The sequence below is a fragment of the Argopecten irradians genome, unplaced genomic scaffold (assembly GCF_041381155.1).
Source record: "Argopecten irradians isolate NY unplaced genomic scaffold, Ai_NY scaffold_0237, whole genome shotgun sequence".
Taxonomy (NCBI): domain Eukaryota; kingdom Metazoa; phylum Mollusca; class Bivalvia; order Pectinida; family Pectinidae; genus Argopecten; species Argopecten irradians.
The window spans coordinates 34,083-60,633 of NW_027187704.1; the positions used below are offsets into that span (position 1 = coordinate 34,083).

A 26,551-nucleotide genomic window follows, 5' to 3' on the forward strand; every position below is an offset into this window, starting at 1 on the left:
CGACTGGAGCCGCTGGAATCCAGAGCATAAAGTGCATTTGATATAGATTTTATCAAACACACTACTTCAGAAATAGTTATGATACAAACTTGTTTTAGATGTAGTTTGTGTTATTTTTATATGTAATTACATAAAAACGTTTTACATGTAAATAACTTCTACAGTCGTCTTTCTTTTACTTACCCATCTTTAATTCAATACTTAATAAATTTATTTTTTAAGGTTCTATTCTGTAAATAAAAAAAAAATCATAACCAATGTCACTTTTCTGTCATGTTTGTGTTTGGTCTGGTTTATTAATATATACTGGCATGTATGCATCTTTCATTCAACATATTTTCTAATTAATATTTCCATTATTGCGCATCACCAATAATGCTAATGAGTTTCAAATAAATGTTACATCATTGTGTTTCCTCTCAGTGTATACATACCGTTTATTTTATTACAGAATATAATAAAATGAGCTATATTACAATAGGAGGAGTTATATCATTTCAATTTTTGTTTTACTGCAAGCTTCCAGACGGCAAATATTTAACGTACAATCTATTTGAAAGTTCATTTATCTTGTTTTTAATGTTGTTTTATAATACTCTATCTCTAAAAATGTATTCTAAATTCTAACGCCGACATCATTTCATGATTATATACTGATCATTCCCCGTAATGCTTTTACAAACATATTATAGATTTTTTGATTCATTGGAATAGTACATATGTGTTGCGATTTACTTTCTGTCATGTGTTCCATAATATCCTCACCAAACGTAGTTCATTTTTTCAAAAACACAGCAGTCGTTCAACATCATCATACCGCGCATCTTTCAGATCAGCGAGGAAAATATATATACCTTAAATTAAGGTTGTTTTGGCTTAACGGCCGTAAACTTTCCCGAACGAAAAATATCATTGACTGTATACTTCGAACAAGGAATCAAAAGATTTCGTCGTCAACAGTATAATCCGTCATCCATATCCCGGATAAATGACGCTAGTATTCCAAATCCTGTTTGTTCTGTGATTATGAGTTTATCACATTTCATTAGTATATAAAAATCCAGAAGTTGTTTAAGGAAACCTTCACTTGGATCGTTCCTTCCTCGCTGGTCAATGAGTTATATTTCCTGGTGTATCTATTACATTGTCAGGATAACGCTTCTTTGCCGCTTCCTTTACACTGTCCGTATCAGAAGCAACAAACAAGTCAAGCTCATCTTTATTTAACGAGTCAAAATATCTCCATAGAACTTCCAAAGGCATTTTTTTTCGTCCGTTACCATCATGTGGCATGTTTGGATTTTGTCCAACACGAAACATGTGCACATGCCATTTTGTTTCGCTTTTTCTTTACTTCATTGAACGCTGTAACACTCAAGGGTGAAAGTTTGAATAAAAATTTAAAAATACCCTTGTAAATATCTGCTTGATGAAATTTTGTAATCATTGGCATATCGGATTCAATGCTTGGTCTGTTTCTGAAATCATATATAAAATCCCAGTTCATCATAAGGAATTCAATATCTTCTGTGAAATATTCGTTAAAGTCAACACCTCCGGATATATATTTATTCATTTCTAATTGTGCCCAGTTCTTTATATTGTGATAAGATTTCGTCCTGTTCACAGTTATAGACGAGTTGTATCGCCAGTCGTATTCCGCAGGGATGAGGTAATCCTGCAGTGAACATGGTGTATCAAAGTAAATCAGGAAGTGACGGTTCGCAAGTACAGATATGATAAAGGTGGTCACGATACCGGCTAACCTATAGGACCATCCGTAGCACGAAACTCCACGTGCTCTAGAACACTCGTAAACAAGGTATTTAGTTCTCTGACTATTATTCGCTGTGTGGTTGCGAAGATAACTTTCTATAACATTGGGTGGTGATTCTCTTACGTCTGGGGTGGTTTCGCTTGTAACATAACATCGGTTTTCCTTGGGTTTTGTCTCTGTTGTAATCATCGTTATCACAGTATGTGGAATATCGCGAATATACACCATACCCCCAAATGCTAGCAGTAATAGCACCACAAGGCCACACTGAAAATGGAACAGAAATGTAAATATCAATATCTAAATATAAAACATCATTATCTTGTACAATATACAATACCTGAACCGTTTAACGTTCCCAAATTTGCGTTTCATTTGCGTTATTTCCGTTAGCAATCGTTAGCGTGAGCAATCTTTTATCGTTATAGTTGCGTTTACAACTGTTTGCGTTAGAAATCGTTTGCGTTAAATGTTAGCAAGGTCCACTTCCGCTAACGTTAACCACTAAAAATAGAACCAAAGGCCGGTGAGACGCTTTGACGATCCGAATTAAATAATGTTTCTTTTTTTCTCTCTGAAGATAACCGCTTCGTGTAGTAGCGATTCCGTAGCATTTATGAAAATTAAAAGTGTATTATATTGCATTGTATAACTCCTTTGGTTGTATTTATGTTTTGTTAGATGTGGTTGAAATGAAAATATGTATCCAGATCTTTTTTTCGTATTCAAATGACAGATCGTTTTTGATTCGGTCTATTTACAGAAATAATAAATATATTAATTATCAAAACTACAAAACTAAATGTGATTTTCTTTCTTTTTTATTATCATCAGAAACATGCCATATACCTTGCATTAGTTCACATATAAAAATATGCGTAATGTGCGATTATACCTACATGTAAAACACGTGCACATAATTCGAACTGTGCAGGTAAGCTTTCACACGTACTGTACCCGTGTCAAATCAGACACGGATATACGTATATGCTCATAAGAATAAAAACTGGACAATCACCTTCTCACATGTGTTAGTTGTAATTTGTACTTGGATTCTCTTCAATTCCCAGCGTGACGCCGTACAGGTATTATACATGTACAGGTATATAGGTCACGGCAGGTGTTACCCTATGTTCACCCCTGTCTGGCCGGCTGTATCTCCATTTGTCCACTTTTTATAATCTGATAAGTAGCAGAATGTTGTGACAAGGATTATAGTCTATTTCAGAGACGTTAACCTGTATTTACCTGTGTATTACCTGTGAATTTCACCTATGCTACCGTATGTGAACATAAGGGTATCATTTTTGTATAACATGTGCATGTATGAACATTATTTTACATGAAAATCTCTCAATTTGTTACTCTTTTTGTTATCTCGGAGATGTTCTTGATTTCTTGAATTAATTGACGTAAAATCAATATTTGGTCCTAACTTCAAAAGTCCTTTCAATCTTTTTGACAATCACATATATATATACATACATGTACAACTACATTAAAATACATGTACGTTGTACATATAAACACATGAATTATTACTAAATGCTAGTAGTTGTAGTTCAATCAATTTTGAGGTACATAGTGGAATTTATAAGAAATTCCACATATATATTCCACATTCTATATTCCAACATTTCTTACACAAATAGTTTATGTTTACGCCTCTTTTCATTACAAACTATCTTTTTGACAATTCTACTGAAATATACTGCAGTATATTGTCATTTTTAAGGCGCCGATTTGCCAACACAAATCTTACATAATGTTCATAATTTGACACGTTCGAACTATCCGAAATAGGATCGATTACTATATAAAAAGTCTGTATTCGAAGTATCACTAGCTCAAAAAAAAAAAAACAAAAAAAACAAACTGTTTTTCCGGAAAAATTTGCGTGTTCGAACTATCCGCTGGTTCGAAATAACCAGAGATTTACCGTTAATATAATTTCAGAAACAAATACACACAAATATATGTTTCTGATAGTTTAACGGAATTTCAAAATCAGCAAAACGCTGAACAACTTCCCACAATGATAGAAATGTTGATGATTATCATTGTTCTTCAGTTATAGCATACTGTTCAATGACATTCACATTCTCTCAAACAAAACGCAATCTTCAGAAGTCTATATTTAGAAATGCCTATGTTTTGTATAGTGTCATAAAAGTAATGTACATATGCTAATTCAAATGCATATGTTTTGAGGGTTACACTTTTCGCAGGGTAACATTCTGACTAGAAAGTATATCTAATTTATTAATTAATATCTCATACTTAGTAATTCTTGAAATTGCAACAGTTTGGAAAAAAACTTGCTCTTTTTGTGACACTTCTCCTAAAATTTGGATGCAATTTTGTCTTTATTCTATGCAACATATGTTCTCCATTTAACTATCCAACATGATAAACAAGAGGCCCAGAGGGCCTGTATCGCTCACCTGGTTTGTAATGCCAAGTAATGTTCTGAATACAGGTTCATTGTTTCTTTTCTGAAGGAATTTTAATATTAACTTCTAAATCCCCTATTGGGCCCCACCCCTCCTGCCCCCAGGGGGTCAGAGCCAAAATTTATACAAGTTCTGTTCCTCTTCCCCCAAGGATGTTTATGGCTAAATTTGGTTGCAATCCATGCAGAACTCTAGGACAAGAAGCAATTTATGGGATTTACCTCTATTACCCCTATTTGGATCCGCCCCTCCTGCCCTCGGGGGGCCAGAGCCAAAATTTATACAAGTTCTGTTCCCCTTCACCCAAGGATGTTTGTGGCCAAATTTGGTTACAATCCATGCAGAACTCTATGACTAGTAGCGATTTAAAGGATTTACCTCTATTTCCCCTATTGGGCCCTGCCCCTCCTGCCCCCGGGGGGTCAGAGCCAAAATTTATACAAGTTCTGTTCCCCTTTTCCCAAAGGATGCTTGTGGCCAAATTTGGTTACATTCCATTCAGAACTCTATGACTAGTAGCGATTTAAAGGATTTACCTCTATTACCCCCCCGCCCCTCCTGCCCCCGGGGGACCAGAGCCAAAATTTATACAAGTTCTGTTCCCCTTCCCCCAAGGATGTTTGTGGCCAAATTTAGTTAGATTCCATTCAGAACTCTATGACTAGTAGCGATTAAAAGGATTTACCTTTATTTCCCCTATTGGGCCCCGCCCCTCCTGCCCCTGGGGGATCAGAGCCAAAATTTATGCAAGTTCTGTTCCCCTTGCCCCAAGGATGTTTGTGGCCAAATTTGGTTACAATTCATGTAGAGCTCTAGGACAAGTAGAGATTTAAAGGATTTACCTCTATTTCCCCTATTGGGCCCTGCCCCTCCTGCCCCCAGGGGACCAGAGTCAAAATTTATGCAAGTTCTGTTCCCCTTACCCCAAGGATGTTTGTGGCCAAATTTGGTTACAATTCATGTAGAACTCTATGACTAGTAGCGATTTAAAGGATTTACCTCTATTTCCCCTATTGAGCCCCGCCCCTCCTGCCCCCGGGGGACCAGAGCCAAAATTTATACAAGTTCTGTTCCCCTTCCCCAAAGGATGTTTGTGGCCAAATTTGGTTACATTCTATTCAGAACTCTAGGACAAGTAGCGATTTATAGGATTTACCTCTATTTCCCCTACTGGGCCCCGCCCCTCCTGCCCCGGGGGGGACAGAGCCAAAATTTATATACAAGTTCTGTTCCCCCTCCCCCAAGGATGTTTGTGGCCAAATTTGGTTACAATCCATGCAGAACTCTATGAGTAGTAGCGATTTAAAGGAAATGTTGACGGACGGACGGACGGACGACGGACGCCGCGCCATGACATAAGCTCACCGGAGAGACACTGGCTTTTGACAAACTACAGGAAGACTGGTAAACGAACACAGGTAATCACAGGTAAAAATTTATATAGAACTGACTATAATTGGTTTTCCTTTGTTCTCCTATACCAACACTTTTCTTTGTTCTCTAGAAAGTGGGCAAATGGGAAACACACCGTCTGCCCACGGGCAGAGTTCATCTGTAATTAACAGCATCTTGGGAGGGATATTAACTTTATACCGAACTTACCTGTGCCCGTTAACACTAAGTTTCACGTTACGTTGAAAGTTTTGATGTTTACAATATGCATTCATATCAATTACGTTGGAATGAATTAGTTTACAGATTGATATGATGCATTCCTCCCTTCAAACCAATGTTAAATGTAACTGTGATATGGTTCTTTTTGACCAGTACATTGTATGGATAATTAATTTGTTTATAACTACAGGCGAGACTGTCTTATGTGACTTTCCAAGGGACCATCACAAAAAAGTCACATAAGACAGGGAGTCACTTAAGGCAGTCCAAGTTCATCCGCAACATCACTGTACAAAAATCTGTCTTTAATTGTCTGTAAAATTTATTCTTCATTATAAATATATCAATTACTTGATTTTTTTAAAAACAAATCAAAAATAATAATATAAAAAAAATAATTTTTTTTAATTAAAAATCATTAAGATCTAGTCATAAATTACAAGCAGACATACATTGATGCTTGGTTATAAACTTTGTTCAAGAAAACAAATCTATCTGGAGGGGGTGCAATTTTGGGTTAAAAATCTCTTCTTTTTTTTGCAATTAAAAAACAAATATTTGTGTGTCATGGTTTTTCAGGCTTGAGAAAAAATGCAAAAATCACACTTGTCAGAAAACAACCATTACAAAACAATTGCAGATGTTAATTAAACAAGAGGCCCAGAGGGCCTGTATCGCTCACCTGGTTTTTTTATAGTAATTATCACAAAGACTCTGACAATTAGAACAAGAGGCCCAGAGGGCCTGTATCGCTCACCTGGTTTTTTTGTTAGTAATTATCACAAGACTCTGACAATTAGAAAAATAAGCAAAATTGACTCCCAAAGTTTAATTTTGAATCACAACCATACAATGATGCTATTGATACCATACAAATATGCTATCCAATACATAGGTTCAGAGACAAAGTAATTTATATGAAAATAGTAGCCTAATTGACCTTTTGACCTCGCATCTATTGCCGTCTAAGGCCCCGGGGGTCAGCCCTATCATTTGTACAATTTCAAATCCCAACCCTATAAGGATGCTACCATTGCACTATAAGTGCTCTTCCATTCTTAGTTGCAGAGAAGAAGTCGTTTATATGGAAATAGCTAAATTGACCCCTTTTGACCCCACCCTTCAGGCCCCCGGGGGGTCAGCCCCATCATTTGCAAAATTTTGAATCCAAACCCTATAAGGATGTAACCATTGCATTATGAGCGTAATCCCATGTTAAGTTGCAGAGAAAAAGTCATATATATATGGAAATTGACCACTTTTGACCCCGCCCCTCAGGCCCCCGGGGGGTCAGCCCTATCATTTGCACAATTTTGAATCCCCACACTATAAGGATACTACCATTGTATTATGGGTGCTATACCGTGCTTAGTTTCAGAGAAGAAGTCGTTTATATGGAAATAGCCAAATTGGCCACTTTCGACCCCTCCCCTCAGGCCCCCTGGGGGTCAGCCCCATCATTTGCACAATTTTGAATCCCCACCCTATAAAGATGCTACCATTGCATTATGGGTGCTATACCATGCTTAGTTTCAGAGAAGAAGTCGTTTATATGGAAATAGCCAAATTGGCCCCTTTTGACCCCGCCCCTCAGGCCCCCGGGGGTCAGCACCATCATTTGTACAATTTTGAATCCCCAACCTATAAAGATACTACCATTGCATTATGAGTGCTATCTCATGCTTAGTTTCAGAGAAGAAGTCGTTTATATGGAAATAGCCAAATTGACCCCATTTGACCCCGCCCCTCAGGCCCCCGGGGGGTCAGCCCCATCATTTGTACAATTTTGAATCCCCACCCTATAAGGATGCTACCATTGCATTATGGGTGCTATCCCATGCTTGGTTTCAGAGAAGAAGTTGTTTATATGGAAATAGCCAAATTGACCCCTTTTGACCCCGCCCCTCAGGCCCCCGGGGGGTCAGCCACATCATTTGTACAATTTTAAATCCCCACCCTATAACGATACTACCATTGCATTATGAGTGCTATCTCATGCTTAGTTTCAGAGAAGAAGTCGTTTATATGGAAATAGCCAAATTGACCCCATTTGACCCCGCCCCTCAGGCCCCCGGGGGGTCAGCCCCATCATTTGTACAATTTTGAATCCCCACCCTATAAGGATGCTACCATTGCATTATGGATGCTATCCCATGCTTGGTTTCAGAGAAGAAGTCGTTTATATGGAAATAGCCAAATTGACCCCTTTTGGCCCCGCCCCTCAGGCCCCTGGGGGGTCAGCCCCATCATTTGTACAATTTTGAATCCCCACCCTATAAGGATGCTACCATTGCATTATGGGTGCTATCCCATGCTTGGTTTCAGAGAAGAAGTCGTTTATATGGAAATAGCCAAATTGACCCCTTTTGGCCCCGCCCCTCAGGCCCCTAGGGGGTCAGCCCCATCATTTGTACAATTTTCAGTTAGTAGCCCATAAGGATGCTACCAGTCAAATTTTGTTGAAATCCGACCAGCGGTTATGGAGAAGAAGTCGATTGTTGACGGACGGACGGACGGACGGACGACGGACGACGGACGACGGACGACGGACGCCGGACGCCACGGTATGGCATAAGCTCACCTTGGTCCTTCGGACCAGGTGAGCTAAAAATTAGCAAAATTGACTCCCAAAATTTAATTTTGAATCACAACCATACAATGATGATGCTATTGATACCATACAAATATGCTATCCAATACATAGGTTCAGAGACAAAGTAATTTATATGAAAATAGTAACCTAATTGACCTTTTTGACCCCGCATCTATTGCCGTCTAAGGCCCCGGGGGTCAGCCCTATCATTTGTACAATTTCATATTCCAACCCTATAAGGATGCTACCATTGCATTATGGGTGCTATCCCATGCTTAGCTGCAGAGAAGAAGTCATTTATATGGAAATAGCCAAATTGACCCCTTTTGACCCCACCCTTCAGGCCCCCCAGGGGTCAGCCCCATCATTTGTACAATTTTGAATCCCCACCCTATAACGATGCTACCATTGCATTATGAGTGCTGTCTCATGCTTGGTTTCAGAGAAGAAGTCGTTTATATGGAAATAGCCAAATTGACCCCGCCTCTCAGGCCCCCGGGGGGTCAGCCCTATCATTTGTATAATTTTTAATCCCCACCCTATAACGATACTACCATTGCATTATGAGTGCTATCTAATGCTTGGTTTCAGAGAAGAAGTCGTTTATATGGAAATAGCCAAATTGACCCCTTTTGACCCCACCCTTCAGGCCCCCCGGGGGTTAGCCCCATCATTTGTACAATTTTGAATCCCCACCCTATAAGGATGCTACCATTGCATTATGAGTGCTGTCTCATGCTTGGTTTCAGAGAAGAAGTCGTTTATATGGAAATAGCCAAATTGACCCCGCCTCTCAGGCCCCCGGGGGGTCAGCCCTATCATTTGTACAATTTTGAATCCCCACCCTATAACGATACTATCATTGCATTATGAGTGCTATCTAATGCTTGGTTTCAGAGAAGAAGTTGTTTATATGGAAATAGCCAAATTGACCCCTTTTGACCCCGCCCCTCAGGCCCCCGGGGGGTCAGCCCCATCATTTGTACAATTTTGAATCCCCACCCTATAAGGATGCTACCATTGCATTATGGGTGCTATCCCATGCTTGGTTTCAGAGAAGAAGTCGTTTATATGGAAATAACCAAATTGACCCTTTTGACCCCGCCCCTCAGGCCCCCGGGGGGTCAGCCCCATCATTTGTACAATTTTGAATCCCCACCCTATAAGGATGCTACCATTGCATTATGGGTGCTATCCCATGCTTGGTTTCAGAGAAGAAGTTGTTTATATGGAAATAGCCAAATTGACCCCTTTTGGCCCCGCCCCTCAGCCCCCTGGGGGGTCAGACCCATCATTTGTACAATTTTCAGTTAGTAGCCCATAAGGATGCTACCAGTCAAATTTTGTTGAAATCCGACCAGCGGTTATGGAGAAGAAGTCGATTGTTGACGGACGACGGACGCTGCGGTATCCCATAAGCTCACCTTGGTCCTTCGGACCAGGTGAGCTAAAAAACATTACTACTGTATAGTAGAGGTACCATTTTAAAACCTTGGCTTTATTTTGCTGAATTTTACAAATCTGCTGTTCACTGCTACCAATTGGCGGCCATTACAGAAGCCCAAGTCGTGTGTGCATTTGTTTTTAAAATACTTTTTGGTGTTATGAAACTTTTGAAGAAAATATAGGGTTTCTGATTAAGGGATGGCAGTTATAATGACTGTTTACTCATATCAAGGAACGAAATTATGTTTGGTCGTAAATGCCATGTACAAAACAAGAAGAGAGTCACTCACGCCAAGCCATAGGATGATACGGTAGGCAAAATAAAACATGCCGATTTATTTAATGTGTTCTGTTATTAAATGTCAATGTTTACCATTGTGTGGTATTGAGAGATATCTGAATGATATCTAGCCTTTTTTTTATAGATTAAGGCAAAATTTTGTGGAAAAAAACGATCTTTCATGATCCGTCAAAACTGGTTACACAGAAATGTACTGTACTCTTCTCGTAGTCTACAGTCGATGTTTAGTTCGATGTTCACACCTCTTTATCTATCATAATTATGGCCTCAGGCGAATGAAAAGTCGCTAAAGACAGACTTTTTGTGATGTTTGGGTTGTAAAAACATGGTCGCTTGTCCCGTAAGACAGGGATTCGTTTAAAACAGACCCATTATATAGCAAAATATGTTGGGGGGTCTCAAGTAAGATCACATAAGACAGGGAGTCGCTACATACAGGGGGTCGCTCAGACAGTCTCGACTGTAGTACTGTTAATAGAAGTTGCTTGATGTGAAATGTGACCATATAATTGTTTTAAATTTGTTTTTAAAGTTCTTCGCTGTCTTCACTGTTGTTGTCATAAATGATCATGCATAATGGATATACATTTAATTTGAATATAAATAACTGGAAGTGAAATATCTTTATTTTCTAGATCTTTAATATATGCATGAACTATATATTGAGAGTACTGCAAATGACGAAACATGAATTAAAATGTTCAATCTTTATTGCATATGTACGTACATTTGTAAGTGTACGACCCTAAAATCAATGCCTAGTTGATTGTAAGCAATGCGCGGTTAGGTACATAATACTGTATATACATTAATGCAAAACTCTAGTTATATAATCCATTATGACAAAAAAATATTTCGAGAATACAGTTTCCATGCTCAAAAAGAAATCTTATTCCCTCAGCCTCAGGCTGATACAGAAGAATCACCCTCATCCGTCACTAAAGCTCGGATGAGGGGGAGATTCTTTCTGTATTGCGCTCTTCCGCTTCCGGAATAAGGAGCATTCCTGTATCCAAGCCAACGTAACCTCAAAAATATGCAAATGAGATGGGTCTATATCTGGTCAGACACGCACAAGATCGCCATACTTCAGAGTAAAAACACTGTTTACATCAAGGGCAGGGCCCAAGGGAGGGCAAAGAAACCTTATTCCCTCAGCCTCAGGCTGATACAGAAGAATCACCCTCATCCGTCACTAAAGCTCGGATGAGGGGGAGATTCTTTCCGTATTGCGCTCTTCCGCTTCCGGAATAAGGAGCATCTTCAGAGGATGGAAACAGTGATAAAAGATAACACAACAAGAAAATAAGTTCATAAGTGTAATGAAAAACACATTTCAAAACTATACATCATGATACAACAAATTATGCTGCTGTCTGCAAAACTGAATTTGCAAAGACACTACCATCACTAACATCCCGCTGATAAAATGTCGCGAATGTACGCGTCGAGGCCCAATTGGCAGTCTTCAGAATGTCACGTAACGGAACACCTGCCCGAAAAGCCTGAGAGGAGGCTGCTCCTCTAGTAGAATGTGCTTTAAAAATAGGATCTATGCCTGCTGCCGAAAGAACCTCCTTCACCCAACGTGAAATCGTAGATGGTGACACTTCATCGAAAGTTTTATAAGAAATGAACAGTTTCCTACTTTTCCTCCTCTTACGTGTAACCGACAAATATTGTTTTAACACTGTCAAAACGTCCAACGTAACGTCTTTCTCATAACGATATAACTTCACCACTGTCGACGACTTCCCCAGTTTAGAGGTTTTAAGAAGAGCTTTAACATAAAAAGTACACGTATCGCCCGACCAAGACATGCTGTCCACATCTAATGCTGCTAATGTCTGACACCGTTGCGCCGTCGTCAACGCAATTAAACATACCAATTTCAACGATAAATCCCTCAAAGATAAAGTTTCTATACACGGTAGGATCTTCAGATAAATCAGCACCTTTGAAACATCCCATGTTTCCACATACCGAGGCATCGGTGGGTTCTTGTTAAATAACCCCTTCATAACACGGGAGATGCGTTTACTGTTCAAACACACATTACAATTTAATAACTTGAGAGTTTGTGAAAGCATAGATCGGTGCATGTTCGCCACGCTATAAGACCTGCCCAAAGACACAAGATAGTCACAAATTACAGCTTCAGTCGGCGCACTTGGATCAACTTCCTGTTGACGACACCAAACTCGCCATTGCTCCCACGCCAGGTTGTAAGCCTTCGAGGTACCCCGTCGCCATGACTGCAGTGCCGCATCGGTAGCCCGGCCTGAAAAGCTTTGGTCTGCGAACGCTGTCCGGAGACGACACAAGCGGTCAGGTTCAGTGTCCTAAACAGACGATGACAAGAACCATCGTGAGGTAAAGTTATCAAATCTTGCCAATGAGGAAGTCTAGCTGGCGTGTCAATCAATAAATCAAGTAAAGTGGGAAACCACGCCTGACAAGTCCAGTTTGGTACAACAATAATAGCTCTAGATATCCGATCATCAATCACCTTTCTCAAAACCCTCCCAATCAAGCAGAATGGAGGAAAAAGATTCATAATCTGACCAACATACTGTGAACGCATCATAATTCTCGGACCCAGGGTCTGGGCCCCACGAAACATATCTAGATAACTTACAATTTAAGTCTGGATGCGAACAGATCAACATCTGGTCGAAAGAAATGTCTGCAAATTCTCTCGAAAATTTGAACATCGAGACTCCATTCTGTTTGAATCGAAAATTGTCTCGACAAAGAATCTGCCTCGACATTTTCACAACCTGGTAGATACTTGGCAGTTAGAAAAATCTGTCTATCGTAGCACCATCACCATTAACTTTCTGATCATCAAACACCGCACCCCATCCTTCTAGGGATGAATCAGGCGGCAAGATCGCATCAACATTCTCCGGTACCCGGTATGTTTCATTTAGAGCAGTAACATCAGCGCTGGTCCTCACCGCGTGAGAAACATTGTTAGCCAATTTTCCCGAAATGGCCGGCCCGAATTTCGCTTTATCGTAAATGTCGGATAATTGGAAGATCTCCTCTTCCATTTAATCATTGTCAGAGACCGCCTGAACTTCCGACTCGTCATCAAAAAGAGAGAAATCGTCCGCCTCTCTACCAAACACACCACTCTGTCCTCCATTTTGATTGTCCTCTCGCGAATTCACTTTCGCCTCGAGATTAACCGACTTTCTCGATTTTTTACTAGAATTCACGTTCTCATCTGTCTTTCCATCGGAAATGACCTTAGTAAGGTTTTGAATTGCCGACAACACATTATCAAGCTTTCCATCATCTGTGTTGCGTTTTCTCTTTCTACTTGAGTGTTCGGTATTTTCCGTCTGCGACGGTTTCACTTTCGATTTGTCAGCCTTTTTACTATCTTTCTTTTGAGACTGTTGCCGAGTATTCGAGGCTGGTGGTTTAAAAGAAGAACCCGGTGCCCGGGACTCGTGTATTTCGGCTGTAACTTTCATTTTAGAACTAGGACTCTCTTGTAACATTTCTAATTCTTCCTCGGAACCAAGTCCGATGGACACATCATCACCCGAGTCCGACATATTGTCCAACACGTGATCTCGCGTGAGGCCAAGAAAAGTCTGAAAATAAACACAAAAACCGAATATCATAACGAAATAAACACCGAATTGTGTAGATAAGACCCGAAATTTCAATTGAGTAAACTCATAAAGAAGTGTGCGTGCCGACAAATGTCTCAGGACTTACCTTTACGAGGTGTACGCTTTCGAGCTCAAAAAGGAAGATGGCGATCTTGTGCGTGTCTGACCAGATATAGACCCATCTCATTTGCATATTTTTGTCTCTAAAACGAGGTTACGTTGGCTTGGATACAGGAATGCTCCTTATTCCGGAAGCGGAAGAGCGCAATACGGAAAGAACTCTAGTTATATAATCCATTATGAAAAAAAATATTTCGAGAATACAGTTTCCATGGTAGGGAATTAAAAGAGCCTTTCGACAATCTGAAAAATAACTAAACTGAAACTTGTGATTGATGCGGAAAACACTATAAAATGTAACTAATACAATTGTTGAGTTATGAAATATCAATATAGAAATCAAGCATATAGACGGAAATATGATTTAACTGCATCTTAAATGTGTAGGCGTAAAAATCTTTTATTTATCATTTCAATACCATGGTACTATTTAACGTACTGGTATATGCCTGATCGATTCACTTAAATTATGACACTGTGACGGTAATAGTATGAGTGTTATTGTAGCAATTTACATTTGTATTTGTAATTTCTTAAAATATCTTATAAATATGACACTTAAAATACTCTTAATACACACAGTTGTACACGTATTCGTAAACGTACGTGTAAAGTGGAAACTTAGCACCGTGTACAGTCGTGTTTGACTTCATCGTGATATCAGTTAAGAGTTGTTGTAACAATATGTTATTTCTTATCAGGTATCAGGTAAGTATGACACTTTAGAACAAGAGGCCCAGAGGGCCTGTATCGCTCACCTGGTTTGTAATGCCAAGTAGTGTTCTGAATTCAGGTTCATTGTTTCTTTTCTGAAGGAATTTAAATATTAACCTCTAAATCCCCTATTGGGCCCCACCCCTCCCGCCCCCAGGGGTTCAGAGCCAAAATTTATACAAGTTCTGTTCCCCTTCCCCCAAGGATGTTTATGGCCAAGTTTGGTCACAATCCAAGCAAAACTCTAGGACAAGAAGTGATTTATAGGATTTACCTCTATTACCCCTATTGGGCCCCATCCGTCCTGCCCTTGGGGGGCCAGAGTCAAAATTTATACAAGTTCTGTTCCCCTTCCCCAAAGGATGCTTGTGGCCAAATTTAGTTACATTCCATTCAGAACTCTATGACTAGTAGCGATTTAAAGGATTTACCTCTATTACCCCTATTGGGCCCCGCCCCTCCTGCCCCCGGGGGACCAGAGCCAAAATTTATACAAGTTCTGTTCCCCTTCCCCAAAGGATGTTTGTGGCCAAATTTGGTTACATTCCATTCAGAACTCTATGACTAGTAGCGATATAAAGAATTAACCTCTATTTCCCCTATTGGGCCCCGCCCCTCCTACCCCCGGGGGACCAGAGCCAAAATTTAAACAAATTCTTTTCCCCTTCCCCAAAGGATGCTTGTGGCCAAATTTGGTTACATTCCATTCAGAGCTCTATGACGAGAAGCGATTTAAAGGATTTACCTTTATTACCCTTATTGGGCCCCGCCCCTCCTGCCCCCGGGGGGTCAGAGCCAAAATTTATACAAGTTCTGTTCCCCTTCCCTCAAGGATGTTTGTGGCCAAATTTAGTTACATTCCATTCAGAACTCTATGACAAGTAGCGATTTAAAGATTTACCTCTATTTCCCCTATTGGGCCCCGCCCCTCCTGCCCCCAGGGGACAGAGCCAAAATTTATACAAGTTCTGTTCCCCTTACCCCAAGGATGAAATTTGGTTACATTCCATTCAGAACTCTATGACTAGTAGCGATTTAAAGGATTTACCTCTATTACCCCTATTGGCCCCCACCCCTCCTGCCCCTGGAGGACCAGAGCCAAAATTTATACAAGTTCTATTTCCCCTCCCCCAAGAATGTTTGTGGTCAAATTTGGTTACAATCCATGCAGAACTCTAGGACAAGTAGCGATTTATAGGACTTACCTCTATTTCCCCTATTGGGCCCCGCCCCTCCTGCCCCGGGGGGGACAGAGCCAAAATTGATACAAGTTCTGTTCCCCCTCCCCCAAGGATGTTTGTGGCCAAATTTGGTTACAATCCATGCAGAACTCTATGACTAGTAGCGATTTAAAGGAAATGTTGACGGACGGACGACGGACGGACGGACGGACGGACGCCGGACGCCGGACGCCGCGCCATGACATAAGCTCACCGGCCCTTAGGGCCAGGTGAGCTAAAAATACCATTCTCTCTTAATACAAACAGTTACATATGTAATTCATTTTGTAAACGTACACATAATTTTGCACTTGTAAAATGGAAACCTCGCATCGAGTACAGTCATCTTTGACTTCATCGTTTCCATATAGTTTTCGTAGGCAAATGTTTATATGATATGCAAAAACTATTACACTGCATCTTCAATGTAAATACTTATAGGAATATTCAGTAGTTTTAAATCCTGAAAATACTTCTGGTTTTCTTATACCTTCGTATTCATTTCAGAACGTAAGGTCCGTAATTTATTTACCGTCAATGCGTGTCCGTGATTATAACAAAGGTACTTCCGGTTTATCCAAGCCGATCGTTTTGCGTTAAACGTTAGCCGGTATTGCGTTAATAGTTGATCGTTAATGTTAAAGCGTTAGCTAACGGATGAAATTTTTGCGTTACGTTAGGCTGGGAACGTTAAACGGTTCAGATACTGTATATAAATGATTTAAGTAACCTCAAGAGAGTTCGTAAGATACATATAGGGTACTAATGAATATAAACCGACATATAAAATAACACCGTCAAATTGGTAGTTAACTGTTGAAATGCCCCTTTTGTATGCGTTCGATTGATTAGGATAAACATATGCTTTAATCAGCTAAGGGCATTTAAAGACGCTTTCCTCAGTGCATTCGATGTGTTGTGTGTGTGCGAATGTCTGTTTGTTTAGAGGGACTCCGATATATACGTGTTGTGTATCTTTCTATCATTGGAGATATTTCATTCACTGGAATATTCTGCAAAATACACTACCAGACCATATTTCTTTATATATAACAAATAAACAAACAATCATCAACTTTTGTGATTTTCACACTTTCCACTAATATAGTGTACAAGCTCGATGCTTATTGGCACGGCCTCTTAACTACACTTATAGTGAGAACCAAGCAGGAGCAGAAAACCAGAAACTGCCATTTTATTGACTATGATGCGTCTTTGCCAGTGGCGATCGTGCAACTCTTTGAAAACAAGCTTAAGCCTATTTAAATTCTTTACCCTGAAACTTCAAGTATTCAACGCATCTTGCACAAGATATTACAAAGTAACTTCAACAGAGAAAAACCAATATTTATAGATATTTCATAGTGAAAAATAGTGTTTTATTTCGTTTTATTTTTAACTATGATTTATTTCATTTGTTCAAATAGTTTTAATTCAAACTTGTTTAATTTCAATTTTTGGAAGCTTCATTAATTGTAATAAGAACGTATATATGTATATATTAGTGTAAATTCCTTACTTATAGCTTGCCTTAGGTAGAAACATAATAGAAACTTCCGGATTTATGTGTCAGAAAAATATGAACAAAGGACAAGTTTCAGAGCTGTAATATGAATTACTCAAAACCCTAATTTAAGAGCTTAAGTGTTGACAGCGCCGGATATTATTACCTAACCAGATCTTTGTCGGTAAAATCAGACACTGCTATAAGGTCTTTTTCAATGTTTACGCGAGGGTCATTAATTGCTTTTGCCATAAGCGCGTTATGAAACCACGTGGCACTGACCACTCGAGTCCGCAGGTTATGATCTAACGATCACTGCGCATGTGCACCTGTCGAGATGCTGATTTCGGTTAACTGGTCTAGTCACTCTTGACCAAGACCAACAAAGAGGAAATATCTAAAGAAACAGCTCTCTCTATTATATTTACAGGTAAGCACAGACTTTGATATTTTGTATGTTGTATAGTGTATAACTTGTATATGATAATTATGTTAAAGTCAATGTATGGAATGTTTAATTATTTAATCCCAAATCAATTGTTTTTGATTAATTTGTATTATTTATTTTAATTGTGTGTTATATTTTTAAAATTCTATACTGAAAGTATGTTTTCATAACCAGTTTTAATATTGCAAACTTGGCCACTTTGTAATTACTGGTGTGCAACCTAACTTATGCGAGTGATGAGAGTTACTCCCCTTTGTTGGTTAGCGCATTTCCTGCGTTTTACAAAATTAACAACTCAAAGAATCTTCTTCGTAAAATGTTTTCTAAACTCATCAACATGCTGAAGGTTGGATATATCATTTATAGACTAGGTAATTGTTCTGTAAATGTGATATTATTATTATTTATCAATTTGGTTTGATCTATAATGTCACTAAAAGCATAAAAGGCATCGCCGTCTTATAATTTTGAAATAATTGTTTATAAATGTTGTCTAGTTGTAAACTTAATTTTGCTAAATAATTGAATTCATACGCTCAGGAATATGTTTCGCATTTTGATCTTGTTTCAGTAAACAAACATATTTATCCTAAATTGAATAAGGTTAACTTTATATATGAAACAATTTATTCTGTTTAAAAACAAACAAATATGTAGTAATAGTTACCTCCCTTGTTATGTTTAAAATCAATGTTTCTGATAGGATTCATGTTTAAATGTTTATCATAATTACCAAAAGTTCTTTGATTGAAATAGATGTATTATAATTGTATCATAATTGATCAATGGATATAAATATTGATTGTTCTTTATCCTAAATAAGCAGAAATTAAGCTTATCCTAAATAAGCAGAAATTAAGCTAAGTAGATAAAATAACTAGAATTACTCATTTTGGAGAATTTATAGGTGCGAATGGATTATTCGCTTAATATTTTATTGTATTTTTGTTTGAAGAACCATTCTCTCATAGAATTACAAGATATTCTATATATTAAGCATAGTGTGTAACTATTCATTGGTTCATGATCAGTTTGATCATTTTCTCTATGTAAATTAAGTCTTCAGTTACCAAATTTAGATTTTTAACACATTGTGTTTACAGATCATTTTTAATTAGTCAATAGTCAATTATTGTATAGTTTGGTAAATCTAATATTAAACAAGAGGCCCAGAGGGCCTGTATCGCTCACCTGGTTTGTAATGCCAAGTAATATTCTGGATACAGGTTCATTGTTTATTTTCTGAAGAAATTTGAATATTTACCTCTAATTCCCCTATTGGGCCCCACCATTCCTGCCCCCTGGGGGTCAGAGCCAAAATTTATACAAGCTCTGTTCCCCTTCCCCCAAGGATGTTTGTGGCCAAATTTGGTTACAATCCATGCAGAACTCTATGACTAGTAGCGATTTATAGGATTTACCTTTATTTCCCCTATTGGGCCCCGCCCCTCCTGCCCCCGGGGGGTCAGAGCCAAAATTTATACAAGTCCTGTTCCCCTTCCCCAAGGATGCTTGTGGCCAAATTTGGTTACAATCCATGCAGAACTCTATGACTAGTAGCGATTTAAAGGATTTACCTTTTATTTCCCCTATTGGGCCCCGCCCCTCCTGCCCCCTGGGGGTCAGAGCCAAATTTTATACAAGTTCTGTTCCCCTTCCCCAAAGGATGTTTGTGGCCAAATTTGGTTACAATCCATGAAGAACTCTATGACTAGTAGCGATTTATAGGATTTACCTCTATTTCCTATATTGGGCCCCGCCCCTCCTGCCCCCAGGGGGTCAGAGCCAAAATTTATACAAGTTCTGTTCCCCTTCTCCTAAGGATGTTTGTGGCCAAATTTGGTCACAATCCATGCAGAACTCTAGGACAAGTAGCGATTTATAGGATTTACCTTTATTTCCCCTATTGGGCCCCGCCCCTCCTGCCCCCGGGGGCTCAGAGCCAAAATTTATACAAGTTCTGTTCCCCTTCCCCCAAGGATGCTTGTGGCCAAATTTGGTTACAATCCATGCAGAACTCTATGACAAGTAGCGATTTATAGGATTTACCTTTATTTCCTCTATTGGGCCCCGCCCCTCCTGCCCCCAGGGGCTCAGAGCCAAAATTTAACAAGTTCTGTTCCCCTTCCCCCAAGGATCTTTGTGGCCAAATTTGGTCACAATCCATGCAGAACTCTATGACTAGTAGCGATTTAAAGGAAATGTTGACGGACAGACAGACGGACGGACGGACGGACGGACGACGGACGCCGCGCCATGGCATAAGCTCACCGGCCCTTCGGGCCAGGTGAGCTAATAATAACAATTTATGGAGTTAATTATATTAATATTCTCATTTGAGTTTGTAAATGATGAAATAATATATATTAAGCTACATAATTTGTTTGTTTGATTTATTAACGTCCTATTAACAGCTATGGTCATGTATAGACGGCCTCCCATGTATGCGTGTGTGTTGCGTGTATGTTGTGCGAGGTGAGTGTACTGGGAGACTGCGGTATGTTAGTGTTGTGTCTTCTTGTATAGTGGAACTGTTGCCCTTTTTATAGTGCTATAATCACTGAAGCATGCCGCCGAAGACACCAAGCAACACACCCCACCCGGTCACATTATACTGACAACGGGCGAACCAGTCGTCCCACTCCCTGTATGCTGAACGCTAAGCAGGAGCAGAAACTGCCACTTTTATAGACTTTGGTGTGTCTCGGCCAGGGAACAGAACCCAGAGCCTTCCTCACAGTGGCGGACGCTCAACTCAAGGCCAAAAGTGAGGCGGTGCCAAGGGAGGAATTAGGAAAGATAAAGTCAGTTAGGAAGAAGAGAAAAGATAAGATCCTAAATTTAGTCGCCTTTTACGATCATGCAATAGGGGCAGCAGGTACAATTCTAACGCCCTACCTGCAGGGCCATTAAGCTACATAAATTGAAGATATATTTATAAATAGGAATTTCCCTTTATTAGTGTACTTAAAGCTGAATTCCAGTATAGATATATTTTATAACTTATTGATAAAGGTCAAAGTTTATAGATTACAATTTAAGATACTAAATTTCTTTACTATTCTGATTATTTTCATCATTATTGTCGTTTCTATTATCATTAATTACTCTCTCATTACCCCTCAAATTGTGAAGTGAGTTCTACCATTTAATTTATTATTGGCTAATTTTCCCCCAAAATATTAAAGTAAATTATCAAGTGTTCAGTGTGTAGTAAACCTTTTATTGTAAACTGTACTGCCTGTTATTTCTTGGATGTGTTGTAAACTTATAAGTGTAACTTTAATCTTTCAATTTTATCATATGTGCATTTGAATTGTCACACTCTTGACCAAGACCAATAACGAGGAAACATCTATACAGGACGACAAAACTCGATGAAAGATAAAATACGTACATATAAACATGTGGTGATTAAAAATCTATGAGATTAGAGTCATGTTCAGCGATATGTACTAAACAAATTTAGAGTATACTGCAGTCTCCAGCAACACATTACACACGCACTACGCATACACGAGAGGACGTCCAATAATGATCTTGGCCTTAAATAGGACGTTGATATTATCAACAAAACCAACAACAAAGAAGACAGCAAGTTCGGAAAAAAGAAACGTTAAGATTCTTGATTAAGTCGTCTCCGACGATCGTACAGCAGGTACAGTGTTCATCACTGTCGCCCGACCTGCATGACAACCGTGTTTGTAGAGTTTTAGTTTGACTATTGAACTCAACAAGTCATGTTAACATGATAAATCTGATCATTAAGCCGTGATTACTAGAATACAACAATAACAAGAGACCCAGAGGGCCTGTATCGCTCACCTGGTTTGTAATGCCAAGTAATGTTCTCAATACAAGTTCATTGTTTCTTTTCTGAAGGAATTTGAATATTTACCTCTAATTCCCCTATTGGGCCCCCCTCTTTCTGCTCCAGGTGGTCAAAGCCAAAATTTATACGAATTCTGTTAACCCCAAGGATGTTTCTGGCCAAATTTGGTTACAGTCCATGCAGAACTCTAGGACAAGTAGCGATTTTTAGGATTTAACTCTATTACCCCTATTGGGCCCCCGCCCCTCCTGCCCTCAGGGGGGTCAGAGCAAAAATTTATACAAGTTCTGTTCCCCTTCCCCCAAGGATATTTCTGGCCAAATTTGGTTGCAATCCATGCAAAACGCTAGGACAAGTAGCGATTTATGGGAATTACCTCTATTACCCCTATTGGGATCCGCCCCTCCTGCCCCAGGGGGGGGGGGGGTAAGGTGTACACCCATTTATGCAAAAATCTGATCCCCATCCCCTAAGGGGGGGGGGGGGGGGGGGAAGTTTTTCTGGCCGAAGATTGGTAAGCGTTCGGCCCCTGTGGGGTGGGGAGGAAGGCTCTCGGGTTCTGTCCCCATGGCCGACCTACACACCAATGTCTGTCTATAAAAAGTGGGTAGTTGATGCTCCTCCCTGCTTGGCGCTGCAGCCATGCAGGGGAGTGGGACGACTGTGTTCGACCCGTTGTCATGTATAATGTGACGGGTGGGAACGGTGAGTCGAGGTGTGATTGTGCTAGGCTGTCTTTCAGGCGGCATGCTTCACAGTGAATATAGCACTTTAAAAAAGGGCTACAAAGTGTCCACACTCTAAACAAGAAGACACTACAATGAAATAGTACCGCAGTCCTCCTAAAAAACACGCACCTCGCACTCAACATACACGCAACACACCACATACATGGGAGGCCGTCCTTACATGACCATAGCTGTTAATAGGACGTTAATTAATCAAACAAACCAAAAAAAGCAATCCATGCAGAACTCTAGGACAAGTAGCGATTTATAGGATTTACCTCTATTACCCCTATTGAGCCCCGACCCTCCTGCCCCAGAGGGGTCAAGGTCACCATTTATGCAAAATATGATCCCCTTCCCCATGGAAGTTTCTGGCCAAATTTGGTTGCAATCCATGCAGAACTCTAGGACAAGTAGCGATTTATAGGATTTACCTCTATTACCCCTATCGGGCCCCGCCCCTCCTGCCCCATGGGGGTCAGGGTCACAATTTATGCAAAATCTGTTCCCCTTCCCCTAAGGAAGTGTTTCTGGGCCAAATTTGGTTGCAATCCTTCGGGCCAGGTGAGCTAAAAATACTTGATCATAACAATTACAATGTATACATTAAAATTACTCACAATTTCCTTTACAAAAGCAAAGACTGGTTTTACAAGATAGATAATTTGGTTTGGTTTGGTTCTTCAATTAACGTCCTATTAACAGCTATGGTCATGTAAGGACGGCCTCCCATGTATGTGGTGTGTTGCGTGTATGTTGTGCGAGGTGCGTGTTTTGGGAGACTGCGGTATATTCATGTTGTGTCTTCTTGTATAGTGGAACTATTGCCCTTTTTATAGTGCTATATCACTGAAGCATGCCGCCGAAGACACCAAGCAAACACACCCCACCCGGTCACATTATACTGACAACGGGCGAACCAGTCGTCCCACTCCCATAGTACAATACAATAGGCTTTGTCAGATAATGTACTATGTAAATACATTGTAGAACCTTAAATAATACAGAGCTCATTCATTCAGTTTTCAAATGTCCCACAGCGTTAACATTGAATGCGTATCACGCAGCACTTGACCAGCACAGGCTACCGATATGGTCTTTTAAACTGGCTTATAAGCAGGAACAAAAACTACCGCTTTATAGACTTTGGTGTGTCTCCGGCAAGGGGACAGAACCCAGAGCCTTCCTCATAGGGGCGAACGCTAAACTCAAGGCCAAAAATGAGGCGGTGCCAAAAGGAGGCATTAGGAAAGATAAAATCTGTTAGGAAGAAGAGAATATGTAAGATCTGCCAAATGTACAGTACAGTCATCATACAACCTGATTAAAACGGAATATTTTTTTTGTTTGTTTGTTTGATTAATTAACGTCCTATTAACAGCAATGGTCATGTTAGGACGGCCTCCCATGTATGTGGTGTGTATGTTGTGCAAAGTGCATGTTTTGGGAGACTGCGGTATATTCATGTTGTGTCTTAAAACGGAATACGGTCAAAGCGGCCCTACCGTCAGAACGGCCTTACTATTATATAGTATAGATAGTGATGTATTAAAAGTTATTTAGTATTGAGTTTTTTTTTAAAATTTAGTGTTTTAATAAAAGATTTACCGAAGATAATGTATGTTGTTTGTGTATTATTTTTATTTGAGGATTGATGCGATGCGAGATATATCTATGACATGAAAGTAAATATATAACAATTACTCACGTATGGACATATACAATAAGGAAATAAAATCTGTAATTATCAAAAATTATTGCCATTATTAATGTTGTTTTTATGTTTTACTAGTTTAATACAAAAATTTAAATACAAATTATAGAAATATAGATTCCAAATATGTTATAATTTTTGAACTTATTTCGTTTTTTCTTCTCTAACACAACATGTGCTTACTACGGCGGGCTTGTTTTTTATTAACGATTATCCTAATGAATTTGATTGTACAGCTTAATTAGTTTGATTGGGCGATCATAATTAACTTAAATTTTGATTGACACTGTTATACCAATACTTTCGCTTATATAATTGGTCAGAAAATATACAAGGCGTTTCAGATAATATGTCACGACTTTAATAATTAAATCCAAATTTGTAATGGTATGTACAGTATTATCACAAAGAATTTTGTGATAAGTTTTAAGTGCTTTGAACTTTGCGTTAATAGTTGCTAAATTTTAACATCAATTATCAGTTAATACTATTGTGTGTAATTTTGACATTCCTAAGGTTATATTCTTGATCATATTTACGTTTGTGACATTTGAGATAAAATCCTTATGTGTGATAACTGTGTATATCCTCTGACAATTTACTTTGATACCTTTTCTGAAAGATTTTAAGTTCCATTCTATTACGTAACCGGATTAATGTCACGGCCATCCTAATTGCCTACAGGACACTGACCACGGCTGATTAATCTGCCAATGAGCGATATCTGTCAATCATAATTCTGTAATTTTATTGTATGTACATTATTTAAGCATGAAATATTTTATTTGTAAAGCAGTTAGGTCTCCGACTTTGTACGGAACACATCGGCTATATTCTGGACACTCCAGAATAGCCATCCGTCAAGTCAAAGTTATCATCATTAAATTCCAAAGTTCAACTTCAACATTTTCTTACGTCATCTTTACTTCTTGACAAAACGTACGGAAGTTTCCGTATGTTAATTGGTGGAGAATCCGGGTAGTACCCACTTCTACGCTGGGTACGCTTTCCCGAAACCTCAACTGCCAAGCAAGTATTTCCCGCGAGTGACTCAAAGAAGGACCAACTCTATTCGGAATCACACGGACTGGATTTTAACCAAGACTGTGTTCGCCATACTTTGGAGTTAACCAGGGTAACGTTTTGACTGTAACCATTCAGGATGGCATTATGCTATAGATGTGGAGGCCACTTCGCCCCAAACCATCCGATGTGTTGTCCAGCAAACGGATGTTACTGTTTCCGATGTGGAAACATTGGCCACTTTTCGAGAATGTGTTTTAATCGAACCGGACATTGTACTACAAATGTTGGTACAACAGGATATTATCCCTGGACCAGTCAGCGACAACTGCCTATCCATCCTGTTCCTGTCCCGAAAAACTCTTCGGACAGTAAGTCCGTTGTTCGCACTGCACCAAAGAAAAAGGCCAAGTCAACATCTAAACGGCGGCGAGATTCTGAACGTCTCAGGAAATTCCGAGAAACCAAAAAGGTATTGTGTATTTTCCATTCAGTAACATTGAAAATAGTGAACTTCAAAACGATTTCCAGAAAGACTAACTACAGCAATCAGATAATTTCATTACAGTCAAAACTTGTTCGTACCAAAATTACCATCTCCAAAATATCAGAAAAGTGTGCAAAATTACAAAGATCAAACGAAATTCTAGAAGAGGAATGTGCGCGCGTCAAAAATGTGAATATAACCAATTATGTGTCTCAAATTAAGGAACTAGAAAAAGCATTGGACAACAGAAAGAAAATTATGAAAAGCAAAGACGAAACAATCAGTACATTACAAACAACCGTGAAACAAAAAGAACAGACACAACGACAGATTGCGAATTTAAAGTTCAAAATTTCGGAGAAGGACGAAGAATTAAAACAGAAACAAAACGTAATCACAAGCCTCCAAAAACAACTTAGTTACTACAGCAATCCAAATACTACCAGACCGAATACTTTTCCCGGACCACGAAACCAACCACAAAATAATTCACGACGCCAGCGACCACAAATTTCCTATGAAAACCGAGCGAATAGACTCCATCAAAACAGAGGACAGTTTAATTAAGACGCGGGACGCGTCTTTCCCGGAGCGGAAGGAAGTTATCACAAAGAATTTTGTGATAAATTTTAAAGTGCTTTGAACTTTGCGTTAATAGTTGCTAAATTTTTAACATCAATTATCAGTTAACACTATTGTGTGTAATTTTGACATTCCTAAGGTTATATTCTTGATCATATTTACGTTTGTGACATTTGAGATAAAATCCTTATGTGTGATAACTGTGTATATCCTCTGGCAATTTACTTTGATACCTTTCTGAAAGATTTTAAGTTCCATTCTATTACGTAATCGGATTAATGTCACGGCCATCCTAATTGCCTAAAGGACACTGACCACGGCTGATTAATCTGCCAATGAGCGATATCTGTCTATCATAATTCTGTA

At 39.2% G+C, this 26,551-nt stretch overlaps 1 protein-coding gene and 1 pseudogene across 1 annotated transcript; both read right to left on the minus strand.

Annotated features, from left to right (window-relative positions):
* Window positions 1–860: 860 nt before the first annotated feature.
* LOC138312181 (uncharacterized) lies at window positions 861–1,966 on the minus strand (annotated as a pseudogene).
* Window positions 1,967–13,240: 11,274 nt separating this feature from the next.
* On the minus strand, window positions 13,241–13,753 carry LOC138312182 (RING1 and YY1-binding protein-like). The gene has a single exon (XM_069253185.1). It carries the CDS (start codon window positions 13,751–13,753, stop codon window positions 13,241–13,243), a length of 513 nt encoding a protein of 170 aa, XP_069109286.1.
* Between the last annotated feature and the right edge of the window lie 12,798 nt (window positions 13,754–26,551).